We start from the raw sequence: 15794 nt of genomic DNA, 5'->3' as shown, positions 1-15794 counted from the left end.
GGATATGGGGAGAAGGTAGGTGATTGGGGCTGAGAGGGAAAATGATAAAATGACAGAGCAGACTTGCTGGGTCAAATGGCCTGATTCTGCTTCTATATCTTATGGCTACATGGTCTTATGTTTTGTCCTGTCGCTTCGCCCGCTCAGTTCAGATAAGTATTTGTAACCAAGCTTAGCTTGAAGGGTTTTCGGAAAGTTTAGTGTCCATCTTGTCTTGTAAACAAATAGTTAAGTTTCTATGTAAGAAAGTTAAACTTTGTTGTCAAGCTTGACTAAATTATTACTAAATTTTCTATGTTTCTAAATAAGTATTGCTCAAGACTTGAGTCATGAGGGTGACAGGATAGATGCAGACGCTACCTCGCTTGTGCAAGTTAGCAATAGATCATGCCAGTTAAGAGGTTTTGTTACCATTTGTCTGAAATTATCTAGCTAATAGAAGAACTGACTGTAGACATGCAAATCTAATTTTGTGTATCACTTGGTAATATTTATAGACTTGCTGATACCCAACCAGTGCTTCTTGAAATCACTGACCAAGGATGTTTAGCTGTTGGCTATTGCCCAATATTTACTGTATGAATTTAAGATGTGATCTGACATTGATGAACATCTCCCCATGATCACGTATTAAAAGATTTAACCTTATACCGAGGTCTGCCTTTTTATTTCTGATCCCTAACAGAGTGAAGTCTCTCACAGTAATTTTGTGATGAAATTCTTTTACAGTAAAATACAATAGATCTGGGTAAATTCTTCGACAGTAATTTGGCGGCAAGGAAAGGATCCCGATGAGAAGGGATTCCGAAACCTTCCACAAGACTTGCTAGAATTGCTGGAGAGGATAGCGGTCAAGACCAGAATAGGGTGTAAGAATGGTGCCGGAGCTGCCCCTCACCGGCTACTGACCACCCCTGTCATACGGCGGTGGCTGGGAACGGACCCAAGTGCAAGACACAGACACTGAAGGGCTAGGGACAGGACTAGGATACAGGGTGAGGGCGAGGACATGGACACGAAAACCGGAAACCCGGAACAGGACTGGACAAGAGAGCTAGGAACCCGGGCTTGGACTCTGAGCCAGAGACTGGACAAGGACCCAGGACCTGGGTCTTGCCTCTGGCTTGGACCCCAGAACTAGGCAAGGATGAGGCTTGGCAGGCAGGCAGGACGAGGCTTGAGACTAGAGGCGAGGCTTGACAGGAGGCTGGAGTCTTCAGGCTTAAGGCTAGGCAGGAGGTTGGAGTCTTCAGGCTTGAGGCTAGGCAGGCTCCTCCTGGGCAGGGTGTGGATCACCACCCGACGGAGGCATGGGACAGGAAGGGACAGAACCAACCGCAGGTAACGGCAAGACGTCCTGTCTTACCTGGATGGAGGCAAGGGACAGGAAGGGAGCTAGGTACAGGTTGGCTCCAGGACAAGACTGGTTGAAGGTTGTCTCTCAGAATGGAGAGCAATTACTAGTGGTGTGCCACACAAGTCGATGTTGGGTTCCTTGTCATTTTTATTTATATAATATACAGTATATAATATAGCAGCTTATTTCTTCATACAGACGATGTAGTTCAAGTGCTTTATGGAGACCAGAACTGTGATAACCACTTCTAAATACTAGGTACTTCAAATATCAAAATTTCCAGCAGAACTTAACTGATTAAATTATTTTTCATGGTTTAAAAGACTATTAATTAACGTCATATACTCATATACAAATCATCACTTTATAGAAAATTAAGATGTCCCAATAAACATTTTGTGAAGTAGGGTGTCATTATGAGGAATTGTAGGACATAGAAGTGGACAGAGAATATGAACAACAGAGTTCAAAAGGTTAATAATTAACTGCACATCCTTGCTACAACATCACCAGATCAACATCCTGGGTATAACTACTGAAATGAAAGGAACTTTGTGCAGTTGGGTTGTGTCGGATTTTTCATCTTTATCTACGTGCATCTGACCTCTATGTGACAGAGAAATTGTCGACAAGAACAAAAAACATGGGACTATAGGAAAAAGAATATTTACAGTACAAGGATGTTGCAAGGACTCAGGGACCTATGCAACAGAGTAAGGCTGTTCAGGTTAGGACTTAATTCCTTGTAGTGCAAGTTACTGGCACAATTCCTGTCTCTGTATCCTACATCATAAGTCACCACACACAGATTTAGTCTCTATATCCCAAATGGTGTCTTATTGCACACAGATCCAGTACAGGGTGTTATACCACGTTATGAGTTCCTGTCTTCAGAGGAAGGGAGAGAGTGAAGGGACAGTGGGCAGAAAGGGGAAAGAATGAGAGAAGGGAAGGCAGAGAGGGGAAAGAATGAGAGAAGGGAAGGCAGAGAGGGGGAAGAATGAGGGAAGGGAAGGCAGAAAGAGTGAGGAATGAGTGTGAAGGAGAGAGGAGTAAGGATAGACAAGGAGGTTGGAGTAAGAGACCCAAGACCAACGAAGGCAGGGAGAGTGAAGGGCAGGTGATAGCAGAGAGCATAGGCAGGGAGAGTGAGGAATGAGGGGAGAAAGAGAGAGCAGAGGGGAGTGACAGGAAAGGAGGGAGTGGATGGAGAATGAGGGGAGAAGGAGAAAGGGGGAGGGAGGAAAGATGGATAGGCTCAGAGGGAGGAATGGGGTGGAAGTAGAAGGGTCAAGGGTGTGAAGGCAGAGAGGAAAAAGGGCAGTGAGGCGTGTGCTGTGTATTTCTATATCAGTAATATTGTAAACATATTGTTTGATAAAGCATTATTTATTTGTTTACATAATTCATTACGAATTATATATACACAAGTATAAAAGTCACCACTAGCCCTGCCCTTACCAACTACCAACAGGATGCCGTCCCGCTGAGCTTGGGGGCTGGCTGGAACGGGCTGTCAGGGGGCAAAGCCGGCCCCGGTGTTTCGGGGGGCGAGGGCAACCCCGAGTCTTCGCTGAAGCGGCGATCAAAGAGGCTGGCTAGCGAGCGGCGGAGACCAGCGCCCACCTCTCGGCTGGGTAGCACGTAGGCCAATGGAACTAGGCAACTTTTGACGTCGAGCAGGCAGACGGAGGAGTAGGCGGCCAGGTAAGCCCTGTAGCAGAACAACGGTCTAGCGGCCCAGCGCGCCTGGTAGTAGGTGAAGACAAAGACATGGTAGGGTGCCCAGCACGGCAGGAAGGCAGCGGCGTGAATGATCACGGCAGCCTGCAGGCGTGAGGCCTCCCGAGGCAGCGCCACGCCTCCCCGGCAGCCCACGTATGCGCTGGCCACGGAGAAGATGGTCATGGGAGTGCAGAAGCCCAGGATGAAGTCCAGCCAGATGGCGACCCTTTGCGGCACCCCATCCGAGTGGAAGCGCGCCAGCCCGTAAAGGACGCCTATGCCCAGACCCAGGACCAAGGAGGTGAAGCAGGCGAAGAGGGCTGGGGCCCGCGAGCGACCTAGCCGCCACCAGTGTGGAAAGGCGAGGGCAAGCGCCCTCTCGGCGCTCAGCCAGGCCAGCAGGAAGGCACTGCTGCTGTTGCAGGCCGTCATCAGGCAGCGGATCACCAGCAGCGTGCCGCCGGCTGAGATGCCAGCCAGCCGGCAGATGGTGTGTAGTGCCTGCAGCAACAGGAAGAGGAAGTCAGCCGTTATCAGGCTGATGACGTACAGGGCGAAGCGCGGCCGGCTGCGGGAGCGGGCACGGGCGCGGGACGGTTGCCGGGCCCCGCACACGTACCGCAGGGCCAGGCCGTTCAGGGGCAAGCCGACCACGGCAGTGAGCAGCAGCAAGCCTGAGATAGTGCGGGCGTGCGGCGGCAGTCGCTGGAGTTCGGTGCTGTTCGAGTTGTTGCTGAAGCACATCGAAGACATCGGGCAATCCGTCCTGGGTAGCAGAGAGGGACAGTAGGGGGATGTTTAGGGGTAAGCGGAGAGGGGGAGGAGTTGGGTGGAGTGGGGGTTGGGGACGGGGGGAGAGTGGGGGATGGGGATGGGGGAGAGTGGGGGATGGGGATGGCGGGAGGGGGATGGGGAGAGTGGGGGTTGGAGATGGCGGGATGAGAAGAGTGGGGGTTGGGGGATGGCGGGAGGGGGATGGGGAGAGTGGGGGTTGGGGATGGCGGGAGGGGGATGGGGAGAGTGGGGGTTGGGGATGGCGATGGGGAGAGTGGGGGTTGGGGATGGCGGGAGGGGGATGGGGAGAGTGGGGGTTGGGGATGGCGATGGGGAGAGTGGGGGTTGGGGATGGCGGGAGGGGGATGGGAAGAGTGGGGGTTGGGGTGGCGGGATGGGGAGAGTGGGGGTTGGGGTGGCGGGATAGGAAGAGTGGGGGTTGGGGATGGCGGGATAGGGAGAGTGGGGGTTGGGGATGGCGGGAGGGGAATGGAGAGAGTGGGGGTTGGGGTGGGGAGAGTGGGGGTTAGGGATGGCAGGAGGGGGGAGAGTGGGGTTTAGGGATGGGACGGCGGGAGGGGAAGAATAGGTGTTAGGGATGGCAGGAGGGGGAGAGAGTAGGGGTGGGGATGGTGGGGGGAGAGTGGTGTTAGGGATGGCAGGAGGAGGGAGTGGAGAGTGGAGTTTTGGGATGGGGAGAGGGGAAAGTGGGGGTTAGGGAGTGGAGGGTGGGGTTTTGGGATGGGGAGAGGGGAAAGTGGGGGTTAGGGATGGCGGGGGGGAGTGTGGGTGTTAGGGATGGGGGAGGGGATGGCAGGGGGGAGAGAGTGGCGGGGGGGGTGGGTAGATTGAGTCCGAGAGGGTGGAGGGATTGAGGGGGTGAGAGAAGGGAGGGCAGAGGATGGTCACTGTCTACTCAAGAGAACTCTCCCACACCCCACCCACCACTCCCCCTCTTCCCTTTTCCACACCACTCTACAACACCTAGATTCCCTCCCACTTCTACTTCCTGTCTCTCCTTTCTTGCTCTGCGTCTCCACCCTTCTCTCATCCATGTCATTAATGACCAATTTGCCTACTGATCTGTATGTTTCTGGACTGTGGGAGGAAACTGGAGCAGCTGGAGAAAATGCATGTGGTCAAGGGCAACATTTGAACCTCGGTCGCTGGTATAGTAAAGCATTGGAGCATCTGTACCTCCCACCCCCCTCCCCTGTATATTCAATAGATTTCCATCAGATTCCCATCATTCTAAACTGCAGTGAGTACAGGCCCAGAGCAATTAAATGCTCTTCATACATTGACCCTTTCATTCCCAGAATAATTCCTGTAAACCTCTTCTGGAGCCTTTCCAATGTCAGCACATCTTTTCTTCGATAAGGGGCCCAGAACTGCTCTCAATACTCTGTGCAGTCTGACCCATGCCTTATAGAACCTTGGTTTTATTTCCTAGTTTTCTCAAAAGGAATGCCTTTGCCTAATGCATTTGCTTTCTTACCACTGACTCAGTCTGCAAGTTAACCTTTAGGGAATTGTGGAAATGTACTTCTTGTAGCAAAATGACATTTTGTCTGGAGCAAAATGGAGCCTGTATTGTACCAGAGTGCTTTGCTAAGTGCTTGTGCAATGTTATGCCAATGGACCTTGAGTATATGACAAAGTGCAGAAAGATAAACCGATTCGGTTACTGGAAGAATACTAAGTACATTAACAGAATGCACCCTGTCATTGAACCGGCATGGGTAGGTGACCATAAGACATAGGAGCAGAACTAGGCCATTTGGCCCATTGAGTCTGCTTTGCCATTCAATCATGGCTAAAGGATTATTTCCCTCAACCCCATCCCCCAGCCTTCTCCTTGTAACCTTTGATGCCATGTGCAATCAAGAACCTATTCTAAATGACAATAAATGAGGACTGAGTGTTCTCATAATCTAATCTAATCTAATCTATCAAGCTCTGCCTTAAATATGGCAAATGACCTGGCCTCCGCAGCTGCCTGTGGTAACAAATTCATCACCCTCTGGCTAAAGAAATTTATCTGCATCTTTGTTTTTAATGGACCCCCTCTATCCAGAGGCCCTCTTGTCCTAGACTCCCCCCACCATGGAAAACATCCTTTTCACATCTACTCTGTCTAGGCCTTTCAACATTTGAAAAGTTTCAATGAGATCCCCTCTCATCCTTCTAAATTCTAGCCAGTACAGAGCCATCAATATTCTTCATATGATAACCTCTCATTCCCAGAATCATCCTTGCCTCTGAACCCTCTCCAATACCAGCACCTTTTCTTAGATGAGAAAGTTTAATTCAGAGAAGGAAGTCTGAGAACCGGAGCGGGAGTGCGGAGGAAGCCTTTTTTGAATTTTTCGTTTTTTTTCATTGGCATTGACAGAGGCGGGACTGTGCAGGTGTGTGATATTGGGGAGTGAAGCACGGAAGATTTAAAAGGAACACAGCCTTATTCAGCGGGCAGTGTAGTTTGTGGGCTGCGGAGGGAGCTGGGAGTAGAGTGAAGGCCTAAGGGCTTTGGCTCAACGGGCTTAGGCGGAAACGGGCGAGGCGAGGAAGGTTTGGTATTCATTTTTTGTTGTTATTTGAGGGAAGGGGTAAGTATGAGTGCGAGGGCAGCTTGTTGTTCTCAGTGCCGGAAGTGGGAGGTAGTGGAGTCTCCCAGCCTCCCGGACATCCACATCTGCGCCAAGTGAATCGAGATGAAGCTACTAAGAGACCGCATTAGGGAACTGGAGCTGCAGCTCGATGACCTTCGTCTTGTCAGGGAGAGTGAGGAGTTACAGGCAGGTGGTCACACCAGGGCCATGGGAGGCAGACAAGTGGGTCACGGTTAGGTGGGGGAATAGGAAGAATCAGGTAATAGAGAGTACTGTGGCTGTGGCCCTTGACAATAAGTACTCCTGTTGGGGGGGGGGGGGGACAGCATACCTGGGGGAAGCAACACTGGCCGTACCTCCGGCACAGAGTCCGGCCCTGTAGCGAACAAGGGTAGAGAACGGAAGAGGAGGGCAGTAGTAATAGGGGACTCAATAGTTAGGGGGGGTCAGACAGACGATTCTGTGGACGCAGTCTGGAGACCCGGGTGGTAGTTTGCCTCCCTGGTGCCAGGGTCCGGGATGTTTCTGATCACGTCCAAGAGATCCTGAAGTGGGAGGGAAAGGAGCCAGAGGTCATGGTACATATAGGTACCAATGACATAGGTTGGAAAAGGGGAGAGGTCCTGAAAGAAGAATATAGGGAGTTAGGAAGGGAGTTGAGAAAAAGGTAGTAATCCCGGGATTACTGCCTGTGCCATGCGACAGTGAGGGTAGGAATGCAATGAGGTGCAGGATAAATGCATGGCTGAGGGATTGGAGCAGGGGGCAGGGATTCAAGTTTTTGGATCATTGGAACCTCTTTTGGTGCAGATGTGACCTGTACAAAAAAGACAGGTTACACTTGAATCCTAGGGGGACCAATATCCTGGCGGGGAGATTTACGAGGGCTACTGAGGTGACTTTAAACTAGAATGGTTGGGGGGAGGGAATCAAATTAAGGAGACTAGGAGAGGGGAGGTTGGTTCACAAATGGAGAAGGCAGGTAGGCGGTGTGTGAGGGAGGATAGGCAGGGGACAGAGATCGGGAGCACTCAGACCGAAGGTGTAAGGGAAAAGGAAGAAAAAGATAACAAAGTTGTTTGCTCCATTAAGGATAAACAGAGAGTGGGAGGTGGAGAGTTTCTAAAATGCATCTATTTTAATGCTAGGAGCATTGTAAGAAAGGTGGATGAGCTTAGAGCATGGATTGATATGTGGAAATATGATGTTGTAGCTATTAGTGAAACGTAGTTGCAGGAGGGGTGTGATTGGCAACTAAATATTCCAGGATTTCGTTGCTTCAGGTGTGATAGAATAGGAGGGGCAAGAGGGGGAGGTGTTGCATTACTTGTCAGAGAATATATAACAGCGGTGCTCTGGCAGGATAGATTAGTGGACTCGTCTAGGGAGGCTATTTGGGTGGAATTGAGGAATAGGAAGGGTGTTGTGACACTTATAGGGGTCTATTATAGACCAACTAATGGGGACCGAGAACTGGAGGAGCAAATTTGTAACGAGATAGCAGATATTTGCAGTAAGCACAAGGTTGTGATTGTGGGAGATTTTAATTTTCCACGCATAGACTGGGAAGCCCATTCCGTAAAAGGGCTGGATGGTTTGTAGTTTGTCGAATGTGTGCAAGATAGTTTTTTGCAGCAATACATAGAGGTACCAACTAGAGAAAGGGCAGTGTTGGATCTCCTGTTAGGGAATGAGATAGGGCAGGTGACGGAGGTATGTGTTGGGGAGCACTCGGGTCCAGTGATCACAATACCATTAGTTTCAGTGTAATTATGGAGAAGGATAGGACTGGACCCAGGGTTGAGATTTTTGATTGGAGAAAGGCTAACTTTGAGGAGATGCGAAAGGATTTAGAAGGAGTGGATTGGGACAATTTGTTTTATGGGAAGGATGTAATAGAGAAATGGAAGTCATTTAAAGGTGAAATTTTGAGGGTACAGGATCTTTATGTTCCTGTTAGGTTGAAAGGAAAGTTTGAGAGAGCCGTGGTTTTCAAGGGATATTGGAAACTTGGTTCGGAAAAAGAGTGGGATCTTCAATAAATATAGGCAGCTTGGAGTTAATGAGGTGCTCAAGGAATATAAAGAATGATCTTAAGAAAGAAATTAAAAAAGCTAAAAGAAGATACGAGGCTGCTTTGGCAAGTAAGGTGAAAATAAATCCAAAGGGTTTCTACAGTTATGTTAGTGGCAAAAGGATAGTGAGGGATAAAATTGGTCCCTTGGAGAATCAGAGTGGATGTCTATGTGCGGAGCCAAAAGAGATGGGGGAGATTTTGACCAATTTCTTTTCTTCAGTATTCACTAGGAAGAAGGATATTGAATTGTGTAAGGTAAAGGAAACAAGAAGGGTAGTTAAGGGAAGTATGACAATTAAAGAAGAGGAAGTACTGGCACTTTTAGGGAATATAAAAGTGGATAAGTCTCCGGGTCCGGACAAGATATTCCCTAGGACCTTGAGGGAAGTTAGTGTGGAAATAGCAGGGGCTCTGACAGAAATATTTCAAATGCCATTAGAAACGGAGATGGTGCTGGAGGATTGGCGTATTGCTCATGTTGTTCCATTGTTTAAAAAGGGTTCTAAGAGTAAACCTAGCAATTATCAGCCTGTGTGTTTGATGTCAGTGGTGGGTAAATTGATGGAATGTATTCTTAGAGATGGTATATTTAATTATCTGGATAGACAGGGTCTGATTAGGAACAGTCAATGTCGATTTGTGCATGGAAGGTCATGTTTGACAAATCTTATTGAATTTTTTGATGAGGTTAAGAAAGTTGACGAAGATAAAGCAGTGGATGTTGTCTATATGGACTTCAGTAAGGCCCTTGACAAGGTTCCACATGGAAGGTTAGTTAGGAAGGTTCAATCGTTAGGCATTAATATCAAAGTAGTAAAATGGATTCAGCAGTGGCTAGATGGGAGACGCCGGAGAGTAGTGGTGGATAACTGTGTTTCAGATTGGAGGACGGTGTGTAGCGGTGTGCCTCAGGGATCTGTACTGGGCCCAATGTTGTTTGTCATATATTAATGAACTGGATGATGGGGTGGTAAATTAGATGAGTAAGTATGCAGATGATACTAAGATAGGTGGCGTTGTGGATGATGAAGTAGGTTTTCAAAGCTTGCAGAGAAATTTAGGCCATTTAGAAGAGTGGGCTGAAAGATGGCAGATGGAGTTTAATGCTGAAAAATGTGAGATGCTACATTTTGGTAGGACTAATCAAAATAGGACATACATGGTAAATGGTAGGGCATTGAAGAATGCTGTAGAACAGAAGGATCTAGGAATAATGGCGCATAGTTCCCTGAAGGTGGAATCTCATGTGTATAGGGTGGTGAAGAAAGCTTTTGGTATGCTGGCCTTTATTAATCAGAGCATTGAGTATAGGAGTTGGGATGTGATGTTGAAATTGTATAAAGCATTGGTAAGGCCAAATTTGGAGTAATGTGTACAGTTCTGGTCACCGAATTATGGGAAAGATGTCAATAAAATTGAGAGAGTACAGAGGAAGTTTACTAAAATGTTGCCTGGGTTTCATCTCCTAAGTTACGGAGAAAGGTTGAACAGATTAGGTCTTTATTCTTTGGATCGTAGAAGGTTGGGTGGGGGGGGGGACTTGATAGAGGTATTTAAAATTATGGGAGAGATAGATAGAGTTGATGTGGATAGGCTTTTTCCATTGAGATTCAAACAAGAGGACATGAATTGGGAGTTAAAGAAGGACAAAAGTTTAGGGGTAACATGAGGGGAACTTCTTTACTCAGAGAGTGGTAGCTGTGTGGAACGAGCTTCCAGCAGAAGTGGTTGAGGCAGGTTCGATGTTGTCATTTAAAGTTAAATTGTATAAATATATGGACAGGAAAGGAATGGAGGGTTATGGGCTGAGTGCAGGTCGGTGAGACTAGGTGAGAGTAAGAGTTTGGCATGGACTAGAAGGGCCGAGATGGCCTGTTTCCGTGCTGTAATTGTTATATGGTTACATGAGGAGCCCAAATCTGTTCACAATACTCAAGGTGAAGCCTCATCAGTGCCTTATAAAGCCTCAGCATCACACTCCTTCTGTGTAGAAAAGAGTGACTGCAGTGTAAGGTTTTTTTTTCCAAAGGTAGCGCTGGTTCTTAAGCGGTCATCTTCCCTTGCAGGAAGTAAAATAAACACATGATGATTGATCTACTCGAGTTAATTGTTGTCTGTTATAAGACGTAGTGAAAAGGTGTGGGACAATCCTGCGACTCACCTTTTGAATTTTCTCCCTGTTTAGAAAATAATAGAAAAATTCATTTTTTTTTTTAAACACTGCTTGGGGAGAAGGGTCTCCACTGCGCAGGCGCGTGACGTAGCGTGCCAAGGTTTAAAAAGAGAATATTTTCAATGGTTCTTGTTTCAGACGAAGCAAGCAGCTGAGAAGGGAGTGATGAACTCGGGTAGAAAAAGTCATGTTTTTTTTTTTAAACACTGCTCGGGGAGAAGGGTCTGCACTGCGCAGGCGCGTGACGTAGCAACGACCCTGACAACAACACCTGCAAGAAGTGCATCCAGCTGCAGCTCCTAACAATCCACGTTAGGGAACTGGAGCAGGAGCTGGATGACCTGCGGATCATTCGGGAGAATGAGGAGAATATAGATAGTAGCTACAGGGAGGTAGTTACGCCAAAGGAGCAGAGGACGGGAAATTGGGTCACTGTCAGGCGAGGGAAGAGGAAAGGGCAGGCAGAGCAGGGTTCCCCTGTGGCCATTCCCCTCAACAACAAGTATACCGCATTGGATACTGTTGGGGGGGATGACTTGCCTGGGACAAGCTGCAGTAGCCGGATCTCTGGCACTGAGTCTGGCTCTGCAGTGCAGAAGGGGCGGTGGGGGGAGAGGAGAGCAGTAGTGATAGGGGACTCAATAGTTAGAGGTGCAGATAGGAGGTTCTGTGGTCGTGACAGAGAATCCAGGATGGTTTGTTGCCTCTGGGTGCCAGGGTCAAGGATGTCTCTGATCGATTGCATGACATTCTGAAGTGGGAGGGTGATCAGCCAGATGACGTGGTGCACATCGGTACCAATGACATAGCAAGGAAGAGTGAGGAGGTCCTGGAGAGTGAGTATAGAGAGCTTGGTAGGAAGTTGAAAAGCAGGACCTCGAGGGTGGTAATCTCAGGATTGCTACCTATGCTACATGCCAGTGAGGGTAGGAATAGGATGCTCTGGAGGATGAACAAGTGGCTGAGGAACTGGTGTAGGGGGCAGGGTTTCAGATTTCAGGATAATTGGGACCTCTTCTGGGGCAGGTGGGACCTGTACAAGAGAGACGGGTTACACTTGAACCACAGGGGGACCAATATCCTTTCAGGGAGGTTTGTTAGTGCTATTGGGGAGGCTTTAAACTAGACTTGCAGGGGGATGGGAACCAGAGTGCCAGAGCTGACAGTGTGGCTGGGGTGAAAATAAATGATGTTAAAAGTTCAAGCAAATCCACTAATAGAAAGGTTGTGAGTGGTGGTAAAAATCTTCTGAGGTGTATATGTTTCAATGCTAGGAGTATTGCGGGGAAGGCGGATGAGTTGAGGGCGTGGATTGACACGTGGAATTATGACGTTATAGCAATTAGTGAAACTTGGCTACAGGAGGGGGAGGACTGGCAGCTTAATATTCCAGGGTTCCGAAGTTTCAGATGTGATCGAGGCAGAGGAATGAAAGGTGGGGGAGTAGCATTGCTTGTTAGGGAAAATATTACAGCAGTGCTCAGGCAGGACAGATCAGAGGGCTTGTCTACTGAGTCCATATGGGTGGAGCTGAGAAACGGGAAAGGTATGGCCACATTACTGGGATTGTATTACAGACTACCCAATAGTCAACGAGAATTGGAAGAGCAAATCTGCAGAGAGATAGCAGGCAACTGCAGGAAACATAAAGTTGTGGTGGTAGGGGAGTTTAATTTTCCATATATTGATTGGGACACCCATACTGTTAGGGGTCTAGATGGTTTAGAGTTTGTAAAATGTGTTCAGGAAAGTTTTCCAAATCAATATATAGAGGGACCAACTAGAGGGGATGCAATATTGGATCTCCTGTTAGGAAACGAGTTAGGACAAGTGACAGAAGTCTGTGTAGGGGAGCACTTTGGTTCCAGTGATCATAACACCATTAGTTTCAACTTGATAATGGACAAGGATAGATCTGGTCCTAGGGTTGAGGTTCTTAACTGGAAGAAGGCCAAATTTGAAGAAATGAGAAAGGATCTAAAGAGCATGGATTGGGACAGGTTGTTCTCTGGCAAGGATGTGATCGATAGGTGGGAAGACTTCAAAGGAGAAATTTTGAGAGTGCAGAATTTGTATGTTCCTGTCAGGATTAAAGGCAAAGTGAATAGGAATAAGGAACCTTGGTTCTCAAGGGATATTGCAACTCTGATAAAGAAGGGGGAGTTGTATGACATGAAAAGGAAGCAGGGAGTAAATAAGGTGCTTGAGAAGTATAAGAAGTGCAAGAAAATACTTAAGGAAGAAATCAGGAGGGCTAAAAGACATGAGGTTGCCTTGGCAGTCAAAGTGAAGGATAATCCAAAGAGCTTTTACAGGTATATTAAGAGCAAAAGGATTGTAAGGGATAAAATTGGTCCTCTTGAAGATCAGAGTGGTCGGCTATGTGTGGAACCAAAGGAAATGTGGGAGATCTTAAATAGGTTTTTTGCATCTGTATTTACTAAGGAAACTGGCATGAAGTCTATGGAACTAAGGGAAACAAGTATTTGAGATCATGGAAACTGTACAGATCGAAAAGGAGGAGGTCCTTGCTGTCTTGAGGAAAATTAGAGTGGATAAATCCCCGGGACCTGACAGGGTGTTCCCTCTGACCTTGAAGGAGACTAGTGTTGAAATTGCAGGGGCCCTGGCAGAAATATTTAAAATGTCACTGTCTACAAGTGAGGTGCCGGAGGATTGGAGAGTGGCTCATGTTGTTCCATTGTTTAAAAAAGGATCGAAAAGTAATCCGGGAAATTATAGGCCAGTAAGTTTGACGTCGGTAGTAGGCAAGTTATTGGAGGGAGTACTAAGAGACAGAATCTACAAGCATTTGGATAGACAGGGACTTATTAGGGAGAGTCAACATGGCTTTGTGCGTGGTAGGTCATGTTTGACCAATCTATTGGAGTTTTTCGAGGAGGTTACCAGGAAAGTGGATGAAGGGAAGGCAGTAGATATTGTCTACATGGACTTCAGTAAGGCCTTTGACAAGGTCCCGCATGTGAGGTTAGTTAGGAAAATTTAGTTGCTAGGTATACATGGAGAAGTGGTAAATTGGATTAGACATTGGCTCAATGGAAGAAGCCAAAGAGTGGTAGTAGAGAATTGCTTCTCTGAGTGGAGGCCTGTGACTAGTGGTGTGCCACAGGGATCAGTGCTGGGTCCATTGTTATTTGTCATCTATATCAATGATCTGGATGAGATAATGTGGTAAATTGGATCAGCAAGTTTGCTGATGATACAAAGATTGGAGGTGTAGTAGACAGTGAGGAAGGTTTTCAGAGCCTGCAGAGGGACTTGGACCAGCTGGAAAAATGGGTTGAAAAATGGCAGATGGAGTTTAATACAGACAAGTGTGAGGTATTGCACGTTGGAAGGACAAACCAAGGTAGAACATACAGGGTTAATGGTAAGGCACTGAGGAGTGCAGTGGAGCAGAGGGATCTGGGAATACAGATACAAAATTCCCTAAAAGTGGCGTCACAGGTAGACAGGGTTGTAAAGAGAGCTTTTGGTACGTTGGCCTTTATTAATCGAAGTATTGAGTATAAGAGCTGGAATGTTATGATGAGGTTGTATAAGGCATTGGTGAGGCCGAATGGAGTATTGTGTTCAGTTTTGGTCACCAACTTACAGGAAGGATATAAATAAGGTTGAAAGAGTGCAGAGAAGGTTTACAAGGATGTTGCCGGGACTTGAGAAACTCAGTTACAGAGAAAGGTTGAATAGGTTCGGACTTTATTCCCTGGAGCCTAGAAGAATGAGGGGAGATTTGATAGAGGCATATAAAATTATGATGGGTATAGATAGAGTGAATGCAAGCAGGCTTTTTCCACTGAGGCAAGGGGAGAAAAAACCCAGAGGACATGGGTTAAGGGTGAGGGGGGAAAAGTTTAAAGGGAACATTAGGGGGGGCTTCTTCACACAGAGAGTGGTGGGAGTATGGAATGAGCTGCCAGACGAGGTGGTAAATGCGGGTTCTTTTTTAACATTTAAGAATAAATTGGACAGATACATGGATGGAAGGTGTATGGAGGGATATGGTCCGTCTGCAGAAAAGTGGGACTATGCAGAAAATGGTTCAGCACAGCCAAGGGCCAAAAGGCCTGTTTCTGTGCTGTAGTTTCTATGGTTCCATGGTTCTAATAATAATACTTATAGTAAAGCGTGTACACTTCCTTGCACAATATTCCATCTGCCATTTCTTTGCTCATTCCACCAATCTGTCCTAAGTCCTTCTGCAGACACCCTGCTTTCTCAACATGGCTGCCCCTCCATATATCTTCTTAACATCTGCAATCTTGGCCATATAACCATATTACAATTACAGCACGGAAACAGACCATCTCGGCCCTTCTAGTCTGTTCTGAACTCTGACTCTCACCTAGTCCCACCGACCAGCACTCAGCCCATAACCCTCCATTCCTTTCCTGTCCATATATCTATCCAATTTAACTTTAAATGACAACATCGAACTTGCCTCAACCACTTCTGCTGGAAGTTCATTCCACACAGCTACCACTCTCTGAGTAAAGAAGTTCCCCCTCATGTTAACCCTAAACTTTTGCCCTTTAACTCTCAACTGATATCCTCGTTTGAATCTCCCCCACTCTCAATGGAAAAAGCCTATCCACGTCAACTCTATCTACCCTCTCATAATTTTAAATACCTCTATCAAGTCCCCCATCAATCTTCTACACTCCAAAGAATAAAGACCTAACTTGTTCAACCTTTGTCTCTAACTTAGGAGATGAAACCCAGGCAACATTTTGGTAAATCTCCTCTGTACTCTCTCAATTTTATTGACTTCTTTCCTATAATTCGGTGACCAAAACTGTACACAATACTCCAAATTTGGCCTCTCCAATACCTTATACAATTTCAACATTACATCCTAACTCCTATACTTAATGCTCTGATTAATAAAGGCCAGCATACCAGAGGCTTTCTTCACCACCCTATCCACATGAGATTCCACCTTTCACCATAAAGCCATCAATTCTGACTTCCAAATGATTGACAAATAATGTGAAGAGAAATGGTGCCTAAACCTTTCTCTTTCCTACTCGCACGCTTCCCCCATCATTTCTGTGT

General features: G+C 47.0%; 1 protein-coding gene across 6 annotated transcripts in view; it reads right to left on the bottom strand.

Moving 5' to 3' along the window:
* Positions 1-1523: 1523 nt before the first annotated feature.
* The window catches only part of patl2 (PAT1 homolog 2), a 64162-nt gene continuing 49891 nt past the window's right edge, over positions 1524-15794 (bottom strand). For 4 of the 6 annotated variants that reach the window (XM_072245353.1, XM_072245355.1, XM_072245358.1 and 1 more), the window contains one exon: positions 1524-3848. In XM_072245353.1, the coding sequence (XP_072101454.1) occupies positions 2822-3848 (1027 nt within the window). In that variant the 3' untranslated portion in view covers positions 1524-2821. The remainder of the gene's footprint in view (positions 3849-15794) is intronic. The other 2 variants (XM_072245354.1, XM_072245357.1) reach the window with 2 other exon arrangements.

This window comes from Mobula birostris, chromosome 27, assembly GCF_030028105.1.
Source record: "Mobula birostris isolate sMobBir1 chromosome 27, sMobBir1.hap1, whole genome shotgun sequence".
Classification (NCBI taxonomy): Eukaryota; Metazoa; Chordata; class Chondrichthyes; order Myliobatiformes; family Myliobatidae; genus Mobula; species Mobula birostris.
The sequence above is the reverse complement of the archived record's forward strand: the minus strand, read 5'-3'. Positions and strand labels throughout refer to the sequence as shown.